General features: G+C 38.4%; 1 protein-coding gene across 1 annotated transcript in view; it reads left to right on the plus strand.

The window, feature by feature from the left end:
* The first annotated feature begins 1,412 nt into the window (after positions 1-1,412).
* Pcsk1 (proprotein convertase subtilisin/kexin type 1) overlaps positions 1,413-17,364 on the plus strand; it is a 46,930-nt gene continuing 30,978 nt past the window's right edge. Inside the window, exons 1-5 of the mRNA NM_017091.2 lie at positions 1,413-1,811; positions 4,775-4,879; positions 13,338-13,448; positions 15,745-15,891; positions 17,061-17,137. Coding sequence (NP_058787.1) covers positions 1,632-1,811; positions 4,775-4,879; positions 13,338-13,448; positions 15,745-15,891; positions 17,061-17,137 — 620 coding nt within the window. The 5' untranslated portion in view covers positions 1,413-1,631. The remainder of the gene's footprint in view (positions 1,812-4,774; positions 4,880-13,337; positions 13,449-15,744; positions 15,892-17,060; positions 17,138-17,364) is intronic.

Raw genomic sequence — 17,364 nt, forward strand, 5'->3', positions numbered from 1 at the left:
CTATCATGTCTTGTCTTGTTTACATATAGTGGAAAACATCTCTTAATTCTTTTCTCTGTTTATCCTAGTGCCCTTTCCAGTGACCTTCCTTTTCTCGCTCTATCCCATCTTCCCCCATACTCCAACTCCTTCCCTTCCCTCTTAGAAGGTTAAAGATTTTTTTTTTTTCAGAAAAAAATACATCTCTCCATTTCTTTTCCTTGCCAAAGCAGTCCGGTGAACAAGATGCACATAGTAACCACCATGGACCCCATTATACTCCCATCAAGGCTTCCTATTTTGCTGTTCAAAAGTAGGAAAGACCCAGGTCAAACATAAAGCTGCTGAGAGCTGGCCAGGGCAGCAAAGACTCTTGCACAGAGGCACTGAGGCTGTCGCTGTTCAGACCTCGGTGCTGAATATTAAAGTCTCTAGCCTGTTCAATCCCTCCAAATCCAGATAGAGCCCATCAAGGCAGTGTGAATGCTGTCTCGAAGGTGGGCATAGGGACATTTTCTTATTCTCCTTCTAAGAGCAATCTCTATTTCACAAAGGTTTAATGTGAAAGTGCTGGCACAACTTTAAGTCAACGCCAAAGCTGAAATCTCCAGTGAGGGAAAAATAGAAAGTTCTGGGTTAATGAAACTTGCCCCTCTCTTCCCTGAGTCAATATAAAAGCCTTTGGGGCTTCAAACCTTCTGGTTGAAAACTTAAAACACGTCTCTATTTTAAAAACTCGTGTTGCTAATCAATCAATCAATCCCCTTACTGAGTTGAATTTTAGAAATTGTTTTAGTGGTGTTCAGAAGCAAGAGAAGAGGATTTACGAGGGATTTAAAACACACTATGAAAACGTTGTGTAGTACTTAAAACGAGGAAATACTTATTTTCTTAGGTGATTTGAAACAATGCATCAGGTAACTTTCCTCCTCTGCCCCCAGCCTGGCAGATTGAAAGATTAAAGCTCAACTCTAGTTTTTGTCTGTTTTATAGCAAATGCTGATACTCAAGGGCCATTATAAGAATCCTATCCTTATTCATCATCACCAGGTATGTTCATAGGAGATATAAAGTAATAGAGAAAATTAATGGAAGGTGGGGGTGGGAAGAAGGGAGTGAGGGATAAGTGCTTTCTGCCTTAGAGTCTTGGTAGTTAAATTCAAATGAGGCGGTTCTCTTTGAAGAATGGAGATGTTTCTCATTTAAGAACAGATAGCAGAACTGACTGATCAGTTTTGTGCTTTTTTTTGTTTGTTTGTTTGATTGATTAATTTTGTTTTGTTTTGTTTTTGTTTTGTTTTTTTCCTTTTCTTAATCCTTCCCTGCCTATTTTAGTCACTTCTCCACCCCGCCGCGAATACCATCCAGTTCCCAGTCTAGGTAGATCTGACGTCAAGAGATGGCTTTCGTCGATTTGACGTGTAAACATTCATTTCTATTCTGGCTGGGAAGGCTGGGGCTCCTCTCAGCCAGGAGACTGAAGTGCTTCAGTGAGCGCTGGCTCATCGCCGCCCAGCCTCTCCCAGGGAGCCTCCTAGCTCTAGTAAAGCAACCCAGAGCCAGGAGCAGTGTGCAGGGTGGAAAGGTCTAGCCTAGCTGGTGTGTTTCTGATCTTGCTTCTTTTCTCTCAGCCCTTCCTACTTGTGCGAGCCATGAAGCAAAGAGGTTGGACTCTGCAGTGTACTGCTTTCACCCTCTTTTGCGTTTGGTGTGCACTGAACAGTGTAAAAGCGAAGAGGCAGTTTGTCAATGAATGGGCGGCGGAGATACATGGAGGGCCAGAAGCTGCTTCTGCCATTGCCGAAGAGCTGGGCTATGACCTCTTGGGTCAGGTAAGAGTTTTCACTTTTGAGAAACTTTCTGGGGCTTAAGGACGCTGGTAGGGACGAAGTGCAGACTCCCGAGAAGGAGCCTCAGATTGCACTACCCCGCGCCCAGTGTCGCAAGCAGCTAGGAGAATCTCCCTCAATCCCCCTCCCCTCCGCGCGCGCGCTTTTACAGGGGAAATGCTTGCATTATTTATTGTTTGGGCTGGGCGCCACTAAACAAGAGGAAGCTACCCCAGCTCAGCCGACCCAGTTCTCTCTGTTGTCGTCTCTAAATTTGAAATCTGCTTCCTCGAGGTTTGGAAAATAAAATAAAAATCCCTCTGCGTTTGTTCAGGGAACTTGAGGTGCACACGGGAGTCTCACCTACCTTGGAAAAGGGAGTGCGCTCGGTCCCCCTGGGACACAGGCAGCTTGTGTCCAGAGCCGGCGCTTTCCTTCTTTTCAATATGGCAGCACCAGCTCCCAGTTCTGAAAACAGGGGCCAGCCAAGCAGCCTCTGAGATGCCTGTATGTGAGGGCACGCCCAGCTGCTGGGATTAGTAACTCAGAGATCAGTTGGTGGTGGTGGTGGTGGTGGTGGTGGTGGTGGTGGTGGTGGTGGTGGTGGTGGTGGTGGTTCAGAGTCTGTAGCGGAAACAGGAAGAGGGTTAGGTAAGGGAAAGCATCGCCAATGGGGGAATTCAGGCTTTTTCCTTCTTACTTGGGAAGTCTGAGCTTCCTAACTTTGCATGGCCAGTGTCTTAGCAGGGTCTGGTTGCAGAAATGACTGTGAGGAAAGGATCTCTTTCCTTCTTGTTCTTCAGCCAAGTGAGCAAATATATCCTGGGGTGTTCGGGTTATGAAATAAACTGATATTTGTCCAAGTGTATGCTGAATTAACAGGCAGGTGGGGAGGGCGCACAGAAGTGGGAGCCTGCTTGGGCAGAGTGGTCCCAAAGGGGAATCCTAGAGGGTGCGAGTTCTAATCTGGGCATTTCTTTCCATTAAAGCCCTGACCCTTGCCAGGGAGATTGTCCACAGTTAAGCAGGGAAGGAGGGAATAAAGAGTTGTAAAACATTTTGGCGCCTTTTCTATTCTGGAGGTGGTGATTGAGACTCTGAAGTCATGGATGAGTAATCTGTGTAGGCGGTGTCTATTCCATACATCAAATCCACTAGGAAATAAGCCTTCTCTAGCCAGAGGCTTCATTCTCTAACTCCGTGAGCTAAATGATCTTGAAAGGCCCAGCATGAAACTCAATAAAATTCCCAGAGTCTTTCTGAACACTTTCAGGCTGTGCCTTAGGGACTAAAGAATAAAAGGAGGAAAAGAAATGCTAAGGATGGTGGATTAGAAATAAATAATTGCAACCGAATGAAATTTCTGTAAGAGATGTTGTAGTTGGTGGTTTAAGTCAGCTTTTATTTTTTTATTTTTTATTTTTTGATAGAAGGAGAAAAGGGTAGAAGGGAATTTGGGAGGCCTGAAAGAAAGCTACTAGATATCTTATCTAATCTAAAGCTATTAGATATCTTATCTAATACACAAGAATTGAGGAGAAAAGTCTGGGGCTGTCAGAATAATATGGTGAGTGGGATTGGAGAAGGCCCTTTAGATATAGAAAACAGGTTATAGGGGAAACAGAAACAAAGCTGCTTTGTATTATTTGGTTATTGTTTGCATTTCTTGAGCATTTGGGGACCAAAGAGAGAGAGAATAGCTGTTGGAATTTTCTTGGTGGGTAATATAAGCACCATGGAAATTTGTTTGTTCTGAGTGGGAGAGGTGATATCTAGTCAACAGCCTGGTATGTGTGACTGGAAAAGAAAATATAAGATTCTCCTCCTCCACATGTCACACATTAGCATCACACACACATCTAAACCTAGACCGCTATGTATATTTTTTTTCAAAATAAACTAGCTTCCCTCTAGTCATTTTTTGTTAAAATGCCATATTCAATAACAAAATAATAATTTCAAAGAATAATGATTTGTAAATGACTAATGGTGCTTTCCCGGTTTGGCTTCCTTCCCATTTTGTCCAGCATTCTAAAATCACACTATGGCAAGCATCCTAACATTATAGCCTCATGACAAAGCTAGGAAGAGGACAGAGACAAGGAGCAGAGGTAGCTGGTGGTAGAAACAGAGCTGTGCAATCCTAACCTTGTCTCATGGCTTTTGACTTGTCCTCCCAGATCCAGCTACAGCTCTCAGGAGATTCTCAGCCCAAGGCTCTGTTTTGGAAACGAGCCTCAGCATTTCTACAGAAAGTGATTTTCTCAGTTATGAAAACTAGCAACTTAGAGAACATCTATTTTCTTTGAAACAGTACAATCATTAATCTCTTAATTAAAAAAAGCATTAAAAGATTTAGTCAATTAACATTTTATACTGTTTTGTGTAAAAAACAAGCAATAGTTCTAAATGAACCAGAGGATATAATCACCAAAGAAGTATACATAGCCTAAGGTGAGGCCCCTGTCTGAATACAGTACACTTCCTGAAAGCATTGAACTTCTAAAAACCAGAATCACCAATAATGGCTGATGACATTAATCACAATTGATTCAAACACTTTATATCTACAATATCTTATTTTAACTGAATGTTAAATTTATTTTATTAAATTTTTTAAAATCTGAATAGATTTTCTTGTATACCACAAATCATTGTTTCCTGGCAGGATATGTTTGTTTAAATAGGCATTGAGAAATATTTTTTCATGCAAGAAAATACAAGGTACTTTCTCTAAATTACATGAAATAGAAGCATCACTATTCTCAAGTATGAAGCCAGAGCAAGATACATTCCAAAGATCATCTCAAAACTTCTATGCCTTCCTCATAAAGTCAACTTCAGTGGATTTAATGGAATATATGTTTATTAATAAAAGACAACTTTAGTTAGCATGAGTTGACCATTTTAAATTGTCCATATACACATTCTGAAGAAAGTGTATTGATATTTTGATTTTTTAATAGATTGGATCACTTGAAAATCACTATTTATTCAAACACAAAAATCATCCTCGAAGATCCCGAAGAAGTGCTCTTCATATCACTAAGAGGTTATCTGATGATGATCGTGTAAGTTCGCATTTGTTCTCAAATTCTCAGCCTAACCGACTGTTTTCTATGACTCCCAACAGAAGCATTTGATTCTTTTGTATTGTGACAATGATTACTAATTTATAATTACTTATTATTTTCTTTCTGTGAAATTGAGCTCATGATATGTTTGGATTATAATAAGCTAACAAATGTTAATTTTATACATATGCTTAGTTATGTGTGGTAAAGATTTACATGTATAAACTTGAGTTTTGAGTGCAGATCAGAGAGAGGCATTGATGAAATAATTGACTATTGTCAGTCAAAAGCCTTTCATATGTTATGTGGCAAATAAGAAATGTTCCTTCTTGACATCCTTGAACTCAGAATATGTAAATATAATTTTAATATTTATTCAATTATGTGTAATTGTAACATGTAATGTCCACCCCTGATTTTAATAACACTGACATGTAAATGAAAAGCTTTTTACCATTTGCACTGATAAAAAATATTAGTATTTTTTCCATCTTTATTAACTTGAGTATTTCTTTTTTTTCTTCTTTATTAACTTGAGTATTTCTTATTTACATTTCGATTGTTATTCCCTTTCCTGGTTTCCAGGCCAATATCCCCCTAACTGCTCCCCCTCCCCTTCTCTATAGGTGTTCCCCTCCCCATCCTCCCCCCATTACCGTCCTCCCCCCAACAATCACCCCCAATTCACTGGGGGTTCAGTCTTGGCAGGACCAAGGGCTTCCCCTTCCACTGGTGATCTTACTAGGTTATTCATTGCTACCTATGAGGTTGGAGCCCAGGGTCAGTCCATGTATAGTCTTTGGGTAGTGGCTTAGTCTCTGGAAGCTCTGATTGGTTGGCATTGTTGTTCATATGGGGTCTCAAGCCCCTTCAAGCTCTTTCAGTCATTTCTCTGAATCCTTCAACGGGGGTCCCATTCTCATTTCAGTGGTTCGCTGCTGGCATTTGCCTATGTATTTGCTGTATTCTAGTTGTGTCTCTCAGGAGAGATCTACATCCGGTTCCTGTTGGTCTGCACTTCTTTGCTTCATTCACCTTATCTAATTGGGTGGCTGTATATGTATGGGCCACATGTGGGGCAGGCTCTGAATGGGTGTTCCTTCTGCCTCCGTTCTAAACTTTGCCTCCCCATTCCCTCCCAAGGGTATTGTTGTTCTCCCTTTAAAGAAGGAGTGAAGCATTCACATTTTGGTCATCCTTCTTGAGATTCATGTGTTCTGTGGATCTAGGGTAATTCAAGTATTTGGGCTAATAGCCACTTATCAATGAGTGCATACCATGTTGGTTACCTCACTCAGGAAAAATATTAGTATTTATAAGAAAGCTTCTACTCCACTTCTTTATGAGGTGTTTCAAACATGTTACGTTTTGTTGATATCAGTTTTTTTTTCATACTGGTTTGTGAACCAAGTCATAATTATTTGGCAACAGCAAGACATGTCTAGGGTATATATACATAAATAGGGTAAAGAAAATTTGATTACATATTTAATATACCTATTGATTTGGGGGTCTAATTTCGAGATCAGCAGCTATGCTACTAGGAAAGAATAAATACATTAGGAGTATTGGAATACTATATGACAATGCTGTCTTTCCTGGCATTCCTGGAGAAATGCATGCTAGTTGGACAAATGTCTATGTACAAGAACACCAAGACAATATCAGTGAGAAATACAAAGCAATCTCTTAACTTTGGGAGGAAGGAGAAAATGAAGAAAGGAAATAACAACAGTTGAAAGTACATGGATATAGGAAGCCTGTGAATTACTTCATGGTTTGGCTTGCTCCTTGATTTTCTTTAAATAAGAAAACAAATTGTGAAGAGAGAAAATTGTTGGAATTTGGGCTGCAGAGTTCAAAAGTAGTAGAACCTACCATATTAATGTTATTTTATCAGTATGACCACAATCCTGCAGCTCATACTGGCCTATTGCTAATTCTTTATGTCAACCTGCTAGATATAGCAGGCCAAACTGGAAACCAGCAACCTTATTTGAAAAGTTCTTTAGTCTAGTGATATTGTCTCTTACATCCCCGAACAAAGTAGATGGCTTCTTGTATATGTGCCCTAAGAAGCTGACCAGCTTCCAGTATCCTGACTAGGTTTTTAATCCTTGGATATGGCAGAAAAATTTACTCCTCTGCCTAAATAGATGTATGAGAAACTCAATGATGAAATGAAATCCCTTGTCATTTTCAAGGAAAAACCTGCACAAAGTAGAGTGTGCCAGCTATTCTTATTCAAAATATCTCATGCAAGTGAACATATTGATTAATTCTCCCCTTCAGTTATTTCAGTAAATTTTTGTGAAATCTCAAGATACAACAAAAGGTTAATAATTATTCATCAATAAAAATTTTTTCCATGTAGGTTATAAATCTTATGAAAATTTTACCTCAAGATAAATTTACTTTAGGAAATACTTAGGAGTCTTAAAAGTTACACAGGACAAGATGATATTTAGTACTTTTTACAGATCAAAGTATTATTTACAAACCCATGGAAATCATTATGCATAATCAGAAGGCATGGACAATTTTCTCCATTCCATTTAGTCTGCTTTTGTAGAGATTAATATGCAATTCGGGTTAATGACATTAATCACAGCATGGTTTGGTACAATTGAATGTTTATCTGATCAAATGGTAATACCACTTTTTTTATGAACTGCTCTTGATTTTCACTTAGCTGGATTTTTATAATGGAGGAAAATATTCTTTTAAATACATTCCATGAAACGCACCAGACTGATGAAATTCCCAACTTTAAGTGATCCCCTCCCACAAAGACTTACATGTGTCGTTTAGTAGCCAGCTTTTAAAGACCCAGCTAGACAACAGAAAATGTATTTCAGGTAGCGTGTTATTTTAAGATGAAACAATTGAGTTTGAAAATGCAAGCACTTTAAAATAAATTATAGTGATTAATTGCTGAAACTCCAGTCTGTCCTCATATTTATAATTAGCTTCCAATATAATTTCAATTGAAAATTCAAGACATTCCTAGTGGATATCTTTGGCCTTCAGCTGAATATTGTTTTTCAGTTTTATTTTTGGATTTGATACGTGGACATTCTTATATTAAACATATCCTAGCTCACAGTGGACTCTCACTACATACATAACAGAAAGACTGTTTCAGGAGCAGGAAAGAGTCATATTTTCCAGCAAAATAAGAATTATAGTATTATCTCATAATGACAATAACACAAGACAGTCTTGTATTTTCTCCAGGCCTCAAGTATAATAAGATTATGCCAGAGATGTGGGCCATGTAATTTTTGTATTGTCAGATCTGCTTGTGTAATGCATGAGGGTGAACTAATGACAAGTTTGCCTAGTCAGTAATGCACATTTATCACCTCAGGTTTTCAATCTGTTTCTTATATTAAATACTCTTGGGCAGGATGTAAAACACAGGGGAGCCAAAATTTCAAATTTACACACATAGCACCATTCTTGTATAGCACTCATAATTTTTACCTTTGTATTTGGAGAGAGAAATGAAGCAACAAGAGTGCTGCAAGAACACCCACATATATATGGAAATTGAACAATGCTCTACTCAATGATAACCTGGTCAAGGAAGAAATAAAGAAAGAAATTAAAAACTTCTTAGAATTTAATGAAAATGAAGGCAAAACATACCCAAACTTATGGGACACAATGAAAGCTGTGCTAAGAGGAAATCTCATAGCTCTGAGTGCCTGCAGAAAGAAACAGGAAAGACCATATATCAGCAGCTTGACAGCACACCTAAAAGCTCTAGCACAAAAAGAAGCAAATATACCCAGGAGGAGTAGAAGGCAGGAAATAATCAAACTCAGGGCTGAAATCAACCAAGTAGAAACAAAAAGGACCATAGAAAGAATCAACAGAACCAAAAGCTGGTTCTTTGAGAAAACCAACTAAATAGATAAACCCTTAGCTAGAATAACCAGAGGACACAGAGAGTGTATCCAAATTAACAAAATCAGAAATGAAAAGGGGGCGATAACTACAGAATCAGAGGAAATTAAAAAAAAAATCATCAGATCCTACTACAAAAGCCTATATTCAACAAAACATGAAAATCTGCAGGAAATGGACAATTTCCTAGAGAGATACCAGGTACCAGAGTTAAATCAGGAACAGATAAACCATTTACACACCCCATAACTCCTACAGAAATAGAAGAAGTAATTAAAGGTCTCCCAACCAAAAAGAGCCCAGGTCCAGATGGGTTCAGTGGAGAATTCTATCAGACCTTCATAGAAGACCTCATACCAATAGTATCCAAACTATTCCACAAAATTGAAACAGATGGAAAGCTACCGAATTCCTTCTATGAACCCACAATTACTCTTATACCTAAACCACACAAAGACCCAACAAAGAAAAATAACTTCAGAACAGTTTCCCTTACGAATATCGACACAAAAATACTCAATAAAATTCTGGCAAACCGAATCCAAGAACATGTCAAAACAATCATCCATCATGGTCAAGTAGGCTTCATCCCAGGCATGCAGGAATGGTTTAATATATGGAAAACCATCAATGTAATCCACTATATAAACAAACTGAAAGATAAAAACCACATGATCATTTCATTACATGCTGAGAAAGCATTTGACAAAATTCAATGCCCCTTCATGATAAAAGTCCTGGAAAGAACAGGAATTCAAGGCCCATACCTAAACATAGTAAAAGCCATATACAGCAAACCAGTTGCTAACATTAAACTAAATGGAGAGAAACTTGAAGCAATCCCACTGAAATCAGGGACTAGACAAGGCTGCCCACTCTCCCCCTACTTATGCAATATAGTTCTTGAAGTTCTAGGTAGAGAAATCAGACAACAAAAGGAGATCAAAGGGATAAAGATTGGGAAAGAAAAAGTCACTATTTGCAGATGATATGATTGTATATTTAAGTGATCCCAAAAGTTCCACCAGAGAACTACTAAATCTGATAAACACATTCAGCAAAGTGGCAGGGTATAAAATTGACTCAAATAAATCAGTAGCCTTCCTCTACACAAAAGAGAAACAAGCTGAGAAAGAAATTAGGGAAATGACACCCTTCACAATAGTCCCAAATAATATAAAATACCTCGCTGTGACTTTAACCAAGCAAGTGAAAGATATGTATGATAAGAACTTCATGTCTCTGAAGAAAGAAATAGAAGAAAATCTCAGAAGATTGAAGGATCTCCCATGCTCATGGATTGGCAGGGTTAATATAGTAAAAATGGTCAATTTACCCAAAGCGATCCTCAGATTCAGTGCAATCCCCATCTAAATACCAATCCAATTCTTCAGAGAGTTAGACAGAACAATTTGCAAATTTATCTGGAATAACAAAAAACCCAGGATAGCTAAAACTATCCTCAACAATAAAATGATTTCCAGGGGAATCACTATCCCTGAACTCAAGCCGTATTACAGGGAAATAGTGATAAAAACAGCATGGTATTGGTACAGAGACAGACAGCTAGACCAGTGGAATAGAATAGAAGACCCAGAAATGAACCCACACACCTATGGTCACTTGATTTTTGACAAAGGAGCCAAAACCATCCAATGGAAAAAAGATAGCATTTTTCAGTAAATGGTGCTTGTTCAACTGGAGGTCAGCATGTAGAAGAATGCAGATCAATCGATGCTTATCACCATGTACAAAGCTTCCGTTCAAGTGGATCAAGGACCTCCACATCAAACCAGATACACTCAAACTAATAGAAGAAAAAGTAGGGAAGCATCTTGAACACATGGGCACTGGAGTAAATTTCCTGAACAAAACACCAATGGCTTATGCTCTAAGATCAAGAATCGACAAATGGGATCTCATAAAACTGCAAAGCTTCTGTAAGGCAAAGGACACTGTTGTTGGGACAAAATGGCAACCAACAGATTGGGAAAAGATTTTTACTAATCTTACAACTTATAGAGGGCTTATATCTAAAATATACAAAGAACTCATGAAGTTAGACTGCAAGGAGACAAATAATATTAGCCCAAATGCTTGAATTACCCTAGATGCCTAGAACAAATGAAACTCAAGACGGATGATCAAAATGTGAACGCTTCACTCCTTCTTTAAAAGGGGAACAAGAATACCCTTGGCAGGGAAGAGAGAGGCAAAGATTAAAACAGAGACTGAAGGAACACCCATTCAGAGCCTGCCCCACATGTGGCCCATACATATACAGCCACCCAATTAGACAAGATGGATGAAGCAAAGAAGTGCAGACCTACAAGAGCCGGATGTAGATCGCTCCTGAGAGACACAGCCAGAATACAGCAAATACAGAGGCGAATGCCAGCAGCAAACCACTGAACTGAGAATAGGACCGCCGTTGAAGGAATCAGAGAAAGAACTGGAAGATCTTGAAGGGGCTCGAGACCCCATATGTACAACAATGCTAAGCAACCAGAGCTTCCAGGGACTAAGCCACTACCTAAAGACTATACATGGACTGACCCTCGACTCTGACCTCATAGGTAGCAATGAATATCCTAGTAAGAGCACCAGTGGAAGGAGAAGCCCTGGGTCCTGCTAAGACTGAACCCCCAGTGAACTAGACTGTTGGGGGGAGGGTGGCAATGGGGGGAGGGTCGGGAGGGGAACACCCATAAGGAAGGGGAGGGGAGAGGGGGATGTTTGCCCGGATACCGGGAAAGGGAATAACACTCGAAATGTATATAAGAAATACTCAAGTTAATAAAAAAAAAATAAAAAAAAAATAAAAAAAATGGGGTTCAGAGCTAAACAAAGAATTCACAGCTGAGGAACGCCGAATGGCTGTGAAACACCTAAAGAAATGTTAAACATCTTTAGTCATAAGGGAAATACAAATCAAAACAAACCTGAGATTTCACCTTACACCAGTGAGAATGGCTAAGATCAAAAATTCAGATGACAGCAAATGCTCGTGAGGATGTGAAGAAAGAGGAACACTCCTCCATTGTTGGTGGGATTGCAGACTGGTACAACCATTCTGGAAATCAGTCTTGAGTTTCCTCATAAAATTGGACATTGAACTACCTGAGGACCCAGCTATATCTCTCTTGGGCATATACCCAAAAGATGTCCCAACATATAACAAAGACACATGCTCCACTATGTTCATTGCAGCCTTATTTATAATAGCCAGAAGCTGGAAAGGACCCAGATGCCCTTCAACTGAGGAATGGATACAGAAAATGTGGTACATCTACACAGTGGAATACTACTCAGCTATCAAAACAATAACTTTATGAAATTCATAGGCAAATGGATGGAAGTGGAAAATATCATCCTGAGTGAGGTAACCCAATCACAGAAAAGCATACGTGGTATGCACTCATTGATAAGTGGCTATTAGCCCAAATACTCGAATTACCCTAGATAAACAGAACACATGAAACTCAAGAAGGATGACCAAAGTGTGAGTGCTTCAGTCCTTCTTTAAAAGGGAACAAGAATACCCTTGGGAGGGAATAGGGAAGCAAAGTTTAGAACAGAGGCTGAAGGAACACCCATTTAGAGCCTGCCCCACATTTGGCTCATACACATACAGTCAACAAAATAGATAAGATGGATGAAGCAAAGAAATGAAGCCCGACAGGAACAGGATGTAGACGTCTCTGGAGAGATACAGCCAGAATACAGCAAATACATAGGCGAATGCCATCATTAAACGACTGAACTGAGAATGCAACCCCCATTGAAGGAATCTTAGAAAGTACTGAAAGAGCTTGAAGGGGCTTGAGACCCCATATGAACAACAATGTCAACCAACCAGAGCTTCCAGAGACTAAACCACTACCCAAAGATGATACATGAACTGACCCTGGGCTCCAACCTCATAGGTAGCAATGAATAGCCTAGTAAGAGCACCAGTCGAAGGGGCAGTCCTTGGTCCTGCCAAGACTGAACCCTCAGTGAACATGATTGTTGGGGGGAGGGTGGTAATGTGGGGAGGATGGGGAGGGTAACACCCATAGAGAAGGGGGAGCAGTTAGGGGGATGTTTGCCTGGAAATGGGGAAAGGGAATAACAATCTAAATGTAAATAAGAAATACCCAATTTAATAAAGATGAAAAAGAAAAAGAGTGCTGTAATAGTCTCTGAGGGCCCTGGCTTGTTGACTTACCCATTAAAATGGACAAATTTGCATTATGGCCTATTTCCTGATGACAACTTTCTGCAGGTCTATTCCCACTGTAAGCAAGGTGAGAATAATCTAAAGGTCTAAGTGCTGCACTTGCTGCTTCTCCTCCTGCTAGGAGTGCACTTTTATTGTAATGGAGGAAACAATTGTCTCCTCAGTTGGAAATCTTTTCTTCTCCCTGGGCTGGCAGTTTGAGGTCAGGTAAAAATATCACTATGATATGTGCACTTTGGGGAAGAGGATTTTGGACACAGAGGGAAGATAAATATATCTAGGTAGAAGCATGATTTTAATTTTATTATGAAATATTTGTAGGTGATATGGGCGGAACAACAATATGAAAAAGAGAGAAGAAAACGTTCAGTTCCAAGAGACTCAGCATTGAATCTCTTCAATGATCCAATGTGGAATCAGCAGTGGTACTTGGTAAGTACTGAAAGGAACATTTAGGATCTAGGATCTTTATACTGCTATATCATCTTCATGGTGGATCTGTTTGTCTATCCATGTATCAGTATTAGCGTTTTTAGAAAACAGAATTTATAGAAAAACTATCTACATATCATCTACATCTGTCTATATTTATCATCTATAAAGGGGATTTATTAGAATGGCTATGGGCTGTGTTCCAGCTATTCCAACAATGGCCATCTACCAATGGAAGGTCCAAGAACACATTAGTTGTTCAGTCCCTGAGTCTGGAAGTCTCAACTGGTCTTCTTTATATACTGAAATCATTAATGCCAGGTAATGAGTAGACTTACAAATGAGAGCACGACGGCAAAGAAAGAGCTAGCTTCTTTCTTCTATGTCCTTCATATAGGATATCTGCCAAGGGTATGGCCCAGATTAAAGGTGTATCTTTGTACCTCAAAAGATCTGGATTAGAAGTAGATCTTCTCATTTCAAATTATCTAATTAAGAAGAAAATCTGTCATAGGTATGCCCAGCCATTTGTGTTTTAATTAATCCAAATGTAGTTTAGTTGACAACCAAGAATAGTCATCACAATATCTAATATAGAATTTGGCAGAAGCTTATACTATCTAAAAAGCAGCGCTGATGGAAAATTCATGGCATGAATCTTTTGTTTTGCTGAATGGGTGGCTAAAACAAATCCATCTGTTAATGCTCATTGTCTGTGTGTCTTCTTAAGTGTAGCTGGTGTAAGTGCAGAGGAATAATGTCCTAGCCAGAAGTAATTTTTAGGTACACAACTCATATTATGACCACTATGGTGGTAGAATTTTCTCTAGAGAATTCTCTAGATCACTTATAGACAATAGTCATAACAATATGCAGTCCAAAACCAACAGTTTTTTGACATAATTCAAATAAGAATCTTTAAATCAGGCAGAAAGAAGAAATACTAGGAAACTATTTACAAATACTTAGGTTTTCAAATCATGGTTCCTTTAAGGTATTTACAAGGTCTTGACTGGTGTATGAACATGTCTTTAACATGTTCTCTGATGTTGTAATATCAAGCCTCTACAGTAGAGGCATAGACTACTAGTAAATGGACTTGCTGCTGGGAATAGAGTAAAGATAATTTTCATAGCCACAAACTAAGGTTTTTGATTCTATATTAGATATGGAAGACCATAAGTTCCTCATTCCTTTTGTTTAAATTAAGCAATACTTGCTGATCCCAGCAGAAGACCTGTGTCCACTAACACATTTTGTGTATTGACTAAAAGAAAATCTAAGTTGCATTCTAAGTGTTTGATATCACTAACTCATTTTCTCTTTCAATTCTTACATTGCTAAGATAGATAGAATTACTAATTTTAACTATTTCGGCAACAAAAAAACAGAGACATTGCCAAATTGAATAATTTACTTAAATCTCATGGCTAGTACTAGTAGAGCCAAAATTCATGGTTTTAGAGGCCATATCCTTAACAACTATACACTATAATTACTGTTGAAACTTACATGGAGACCTTCTTCTCTACCATGGGCCCATCAAAATGCTGTGGATTTCCAACTTGCCTGATGCAGCCTCACAATCACCTGAAGAATCTTCCTCATTACTACATTTTTATGCAGAACATTGACAAGGTGACAGCCCATTTATGGGATTTTTATTGTGGTTATTTAAGCACTGCTTGCTGACTCTTTCACCAAGGAAGGAGTTTACTACTTGTCTTACATGCTTATGAATGTGTTATTCTGTTTCCCAGCTCTTCTGTATAGCTTGACCCACTAAATATCAGGAAAATTACCTGAAAAGGAAAAAAATTACTTAAATGGCATATATGTAGAAAAGACTATTAAATTTCAATTTCTAGTAAGACTACAGTCTCCTAGCCATTCCACATCCATAGTTCTCTCTTAGGACAATATTTCTCCAAGAACCGTAAAACCAAAAAAAAAAAAAAAAAAGAGTCCTCAGTGTGGCAATGAAGACTTAGAACTTCAGTGAGATGAAATAAAGCTTTAGTACCAGGAAAGCTTGAGCTTGTTAAACAACTAGAAAAAAAACCAATATGTGTAGTTAAGATAAGAGGATAATTCATGTCTCATGATTTTTTTTTTCCTTAGGACAACTAGAAGACTAGCATAAAATGGGTTACTTGGCTTATACCCTCAACTTTATGCTTTTACTTTACCCAATTCCCTTCTCATTACCCAAGGAAAAAGAAAAAAATGGTCTTAAGTTCATGATTAAGCAAGAGAGATCATAATTTTCTCGATGTTTCTTGTTTTTCTTCACTAGCAAGACACCAGAATGACTGCATCTCTGCCCAAGCTGGACTTGCATGTAATACCTGTTTGGCAAAAGGGTATTACTGGCAAAGGAGTTGTTATTACTGTACTGGACGATGGCTTGGAGTGGAATCACACAGATATTTATGCCAATTATGTGAGTCTGAGCTGTCCTATGTCTGTCACTTAGGGAGCTATCTCTGTAGACATGCAGGGTTTTTCTTCCTTAAAGAGAGAATGGCTGCTGCCCTAGAGTCAGTTTCTGGGCCTATTATTAGTCTGTCTAAACTTGTTTTGTATTAGTAAGCATAAGAAGAGTCCAACAAATTCAAGTATTACACATGACAATGTGCATTAGGAAGTGGGATGAGGGGTTCTTACACCAGTGAAATTGTTAAAAATCCTTTGGACCAAGAGCCACACTGTTTTTAGAGCTGAAATCAGTCAGACCAAGCTTAATGCCTGAAACCATTGGTTACTTTCCAAAATTCTTTATGGCTCAGTATCCCTTCATCCTAGAGTTACATAGATGTAATTCATAGTATGCAAAATCAAGATGAGCAGCACAACAAAAATGGCAACCAAGAATGGAAGAGTTTACTAGAAGAGGGAAGATTGTCAATTAAGTTCATAATAGAACATGGACTCCAGAGGTTGAATGTTCTATCAAATTATCCTTTCTCTTTCTTTAGTTCTTTTCACCCATCCAAAGTGCCTAAGCTATAATTCACAGCTAAACAGAAAAGGAGAGGGGACAGCAGGGAAGAGATTTAAAAAAAATAGCTCAGAGTAGAAATGAAGAAGTATTAAAATATAGGGGAATAGAAACAGTGGTGACAGAGTAGCTAAGTCAGAGATGCTTAAATGCAGCAATAAGGCTGAAAAAGAAGATGGGTAAGGAGTACTTTCTTGAATTTCAAGTAAGTTTTTAGTAATTAAATTTCATGGCTTCTTACTATACCTAAGAAAACTTAAAAAAATTGCAGATTTTAACCCACCACATAGCCAATTCTTTGCATTTTGGTTATAAAGTGATGTATGACACACATCAAGACTCTGTGACCATAAAAGTCATTCAATGTCTTGGAGCCTATTTGTTACCAAAAAATGAGATAGCTGAACCTTGGAATGCCGATCTTTTATGAGCATCTGTGAAATATGAGTCTGATATAGTCATTGAGTACCTTGCTCATTATTGCTGCTGGTTTGGGTTTATAATCAATGTTCAGTCAGGCTAGATAGTCATTCAGGATGAGCCAGGCTCTAAAAGTACTGTCTTTTATGACATTATGCTATTATTGGGTTTTTTTGTTGTTGTTTCTTTAGGACCCAGAGGCTAGCTATGATTTTAATGATAATGATCATGATCCATTTCCCCGATATGATCCCACAAATGAAAACAAGTGAGTAAGTGTGCATTCTGGAGAAATAAAATTATATACAATGCTGTCAGCTTGTTTTGGAGACTTATGCTCTAAATTTGGTTCAATTTCAAGTCTTGGTATATGTAAACCCATTTGGTAAATGGTTATATTTCATTGTTTTTAAAGCAGGGACAAAAACCTGTCTTCATGTCCTCCTAGTTTATAGAAAATATTTAGTTAAATTTCTTATTTTATAAAATTATCCT

Source organism: Rattus norvegicus, chromosome 2 (genome assembly GCF_036323735.1).
Source record: "Rattus norvegicus strain BN/NHsdMcwi chromosome 2, GRCr8, whole genome shotgun sequence".
In the NCBI taxonomy this organism is placed as follows: Eukaryota; Metazoa; Chordata; class Mammalia; order Rodentia; family Muridae; genus Rattus; species Rattus norvegicus.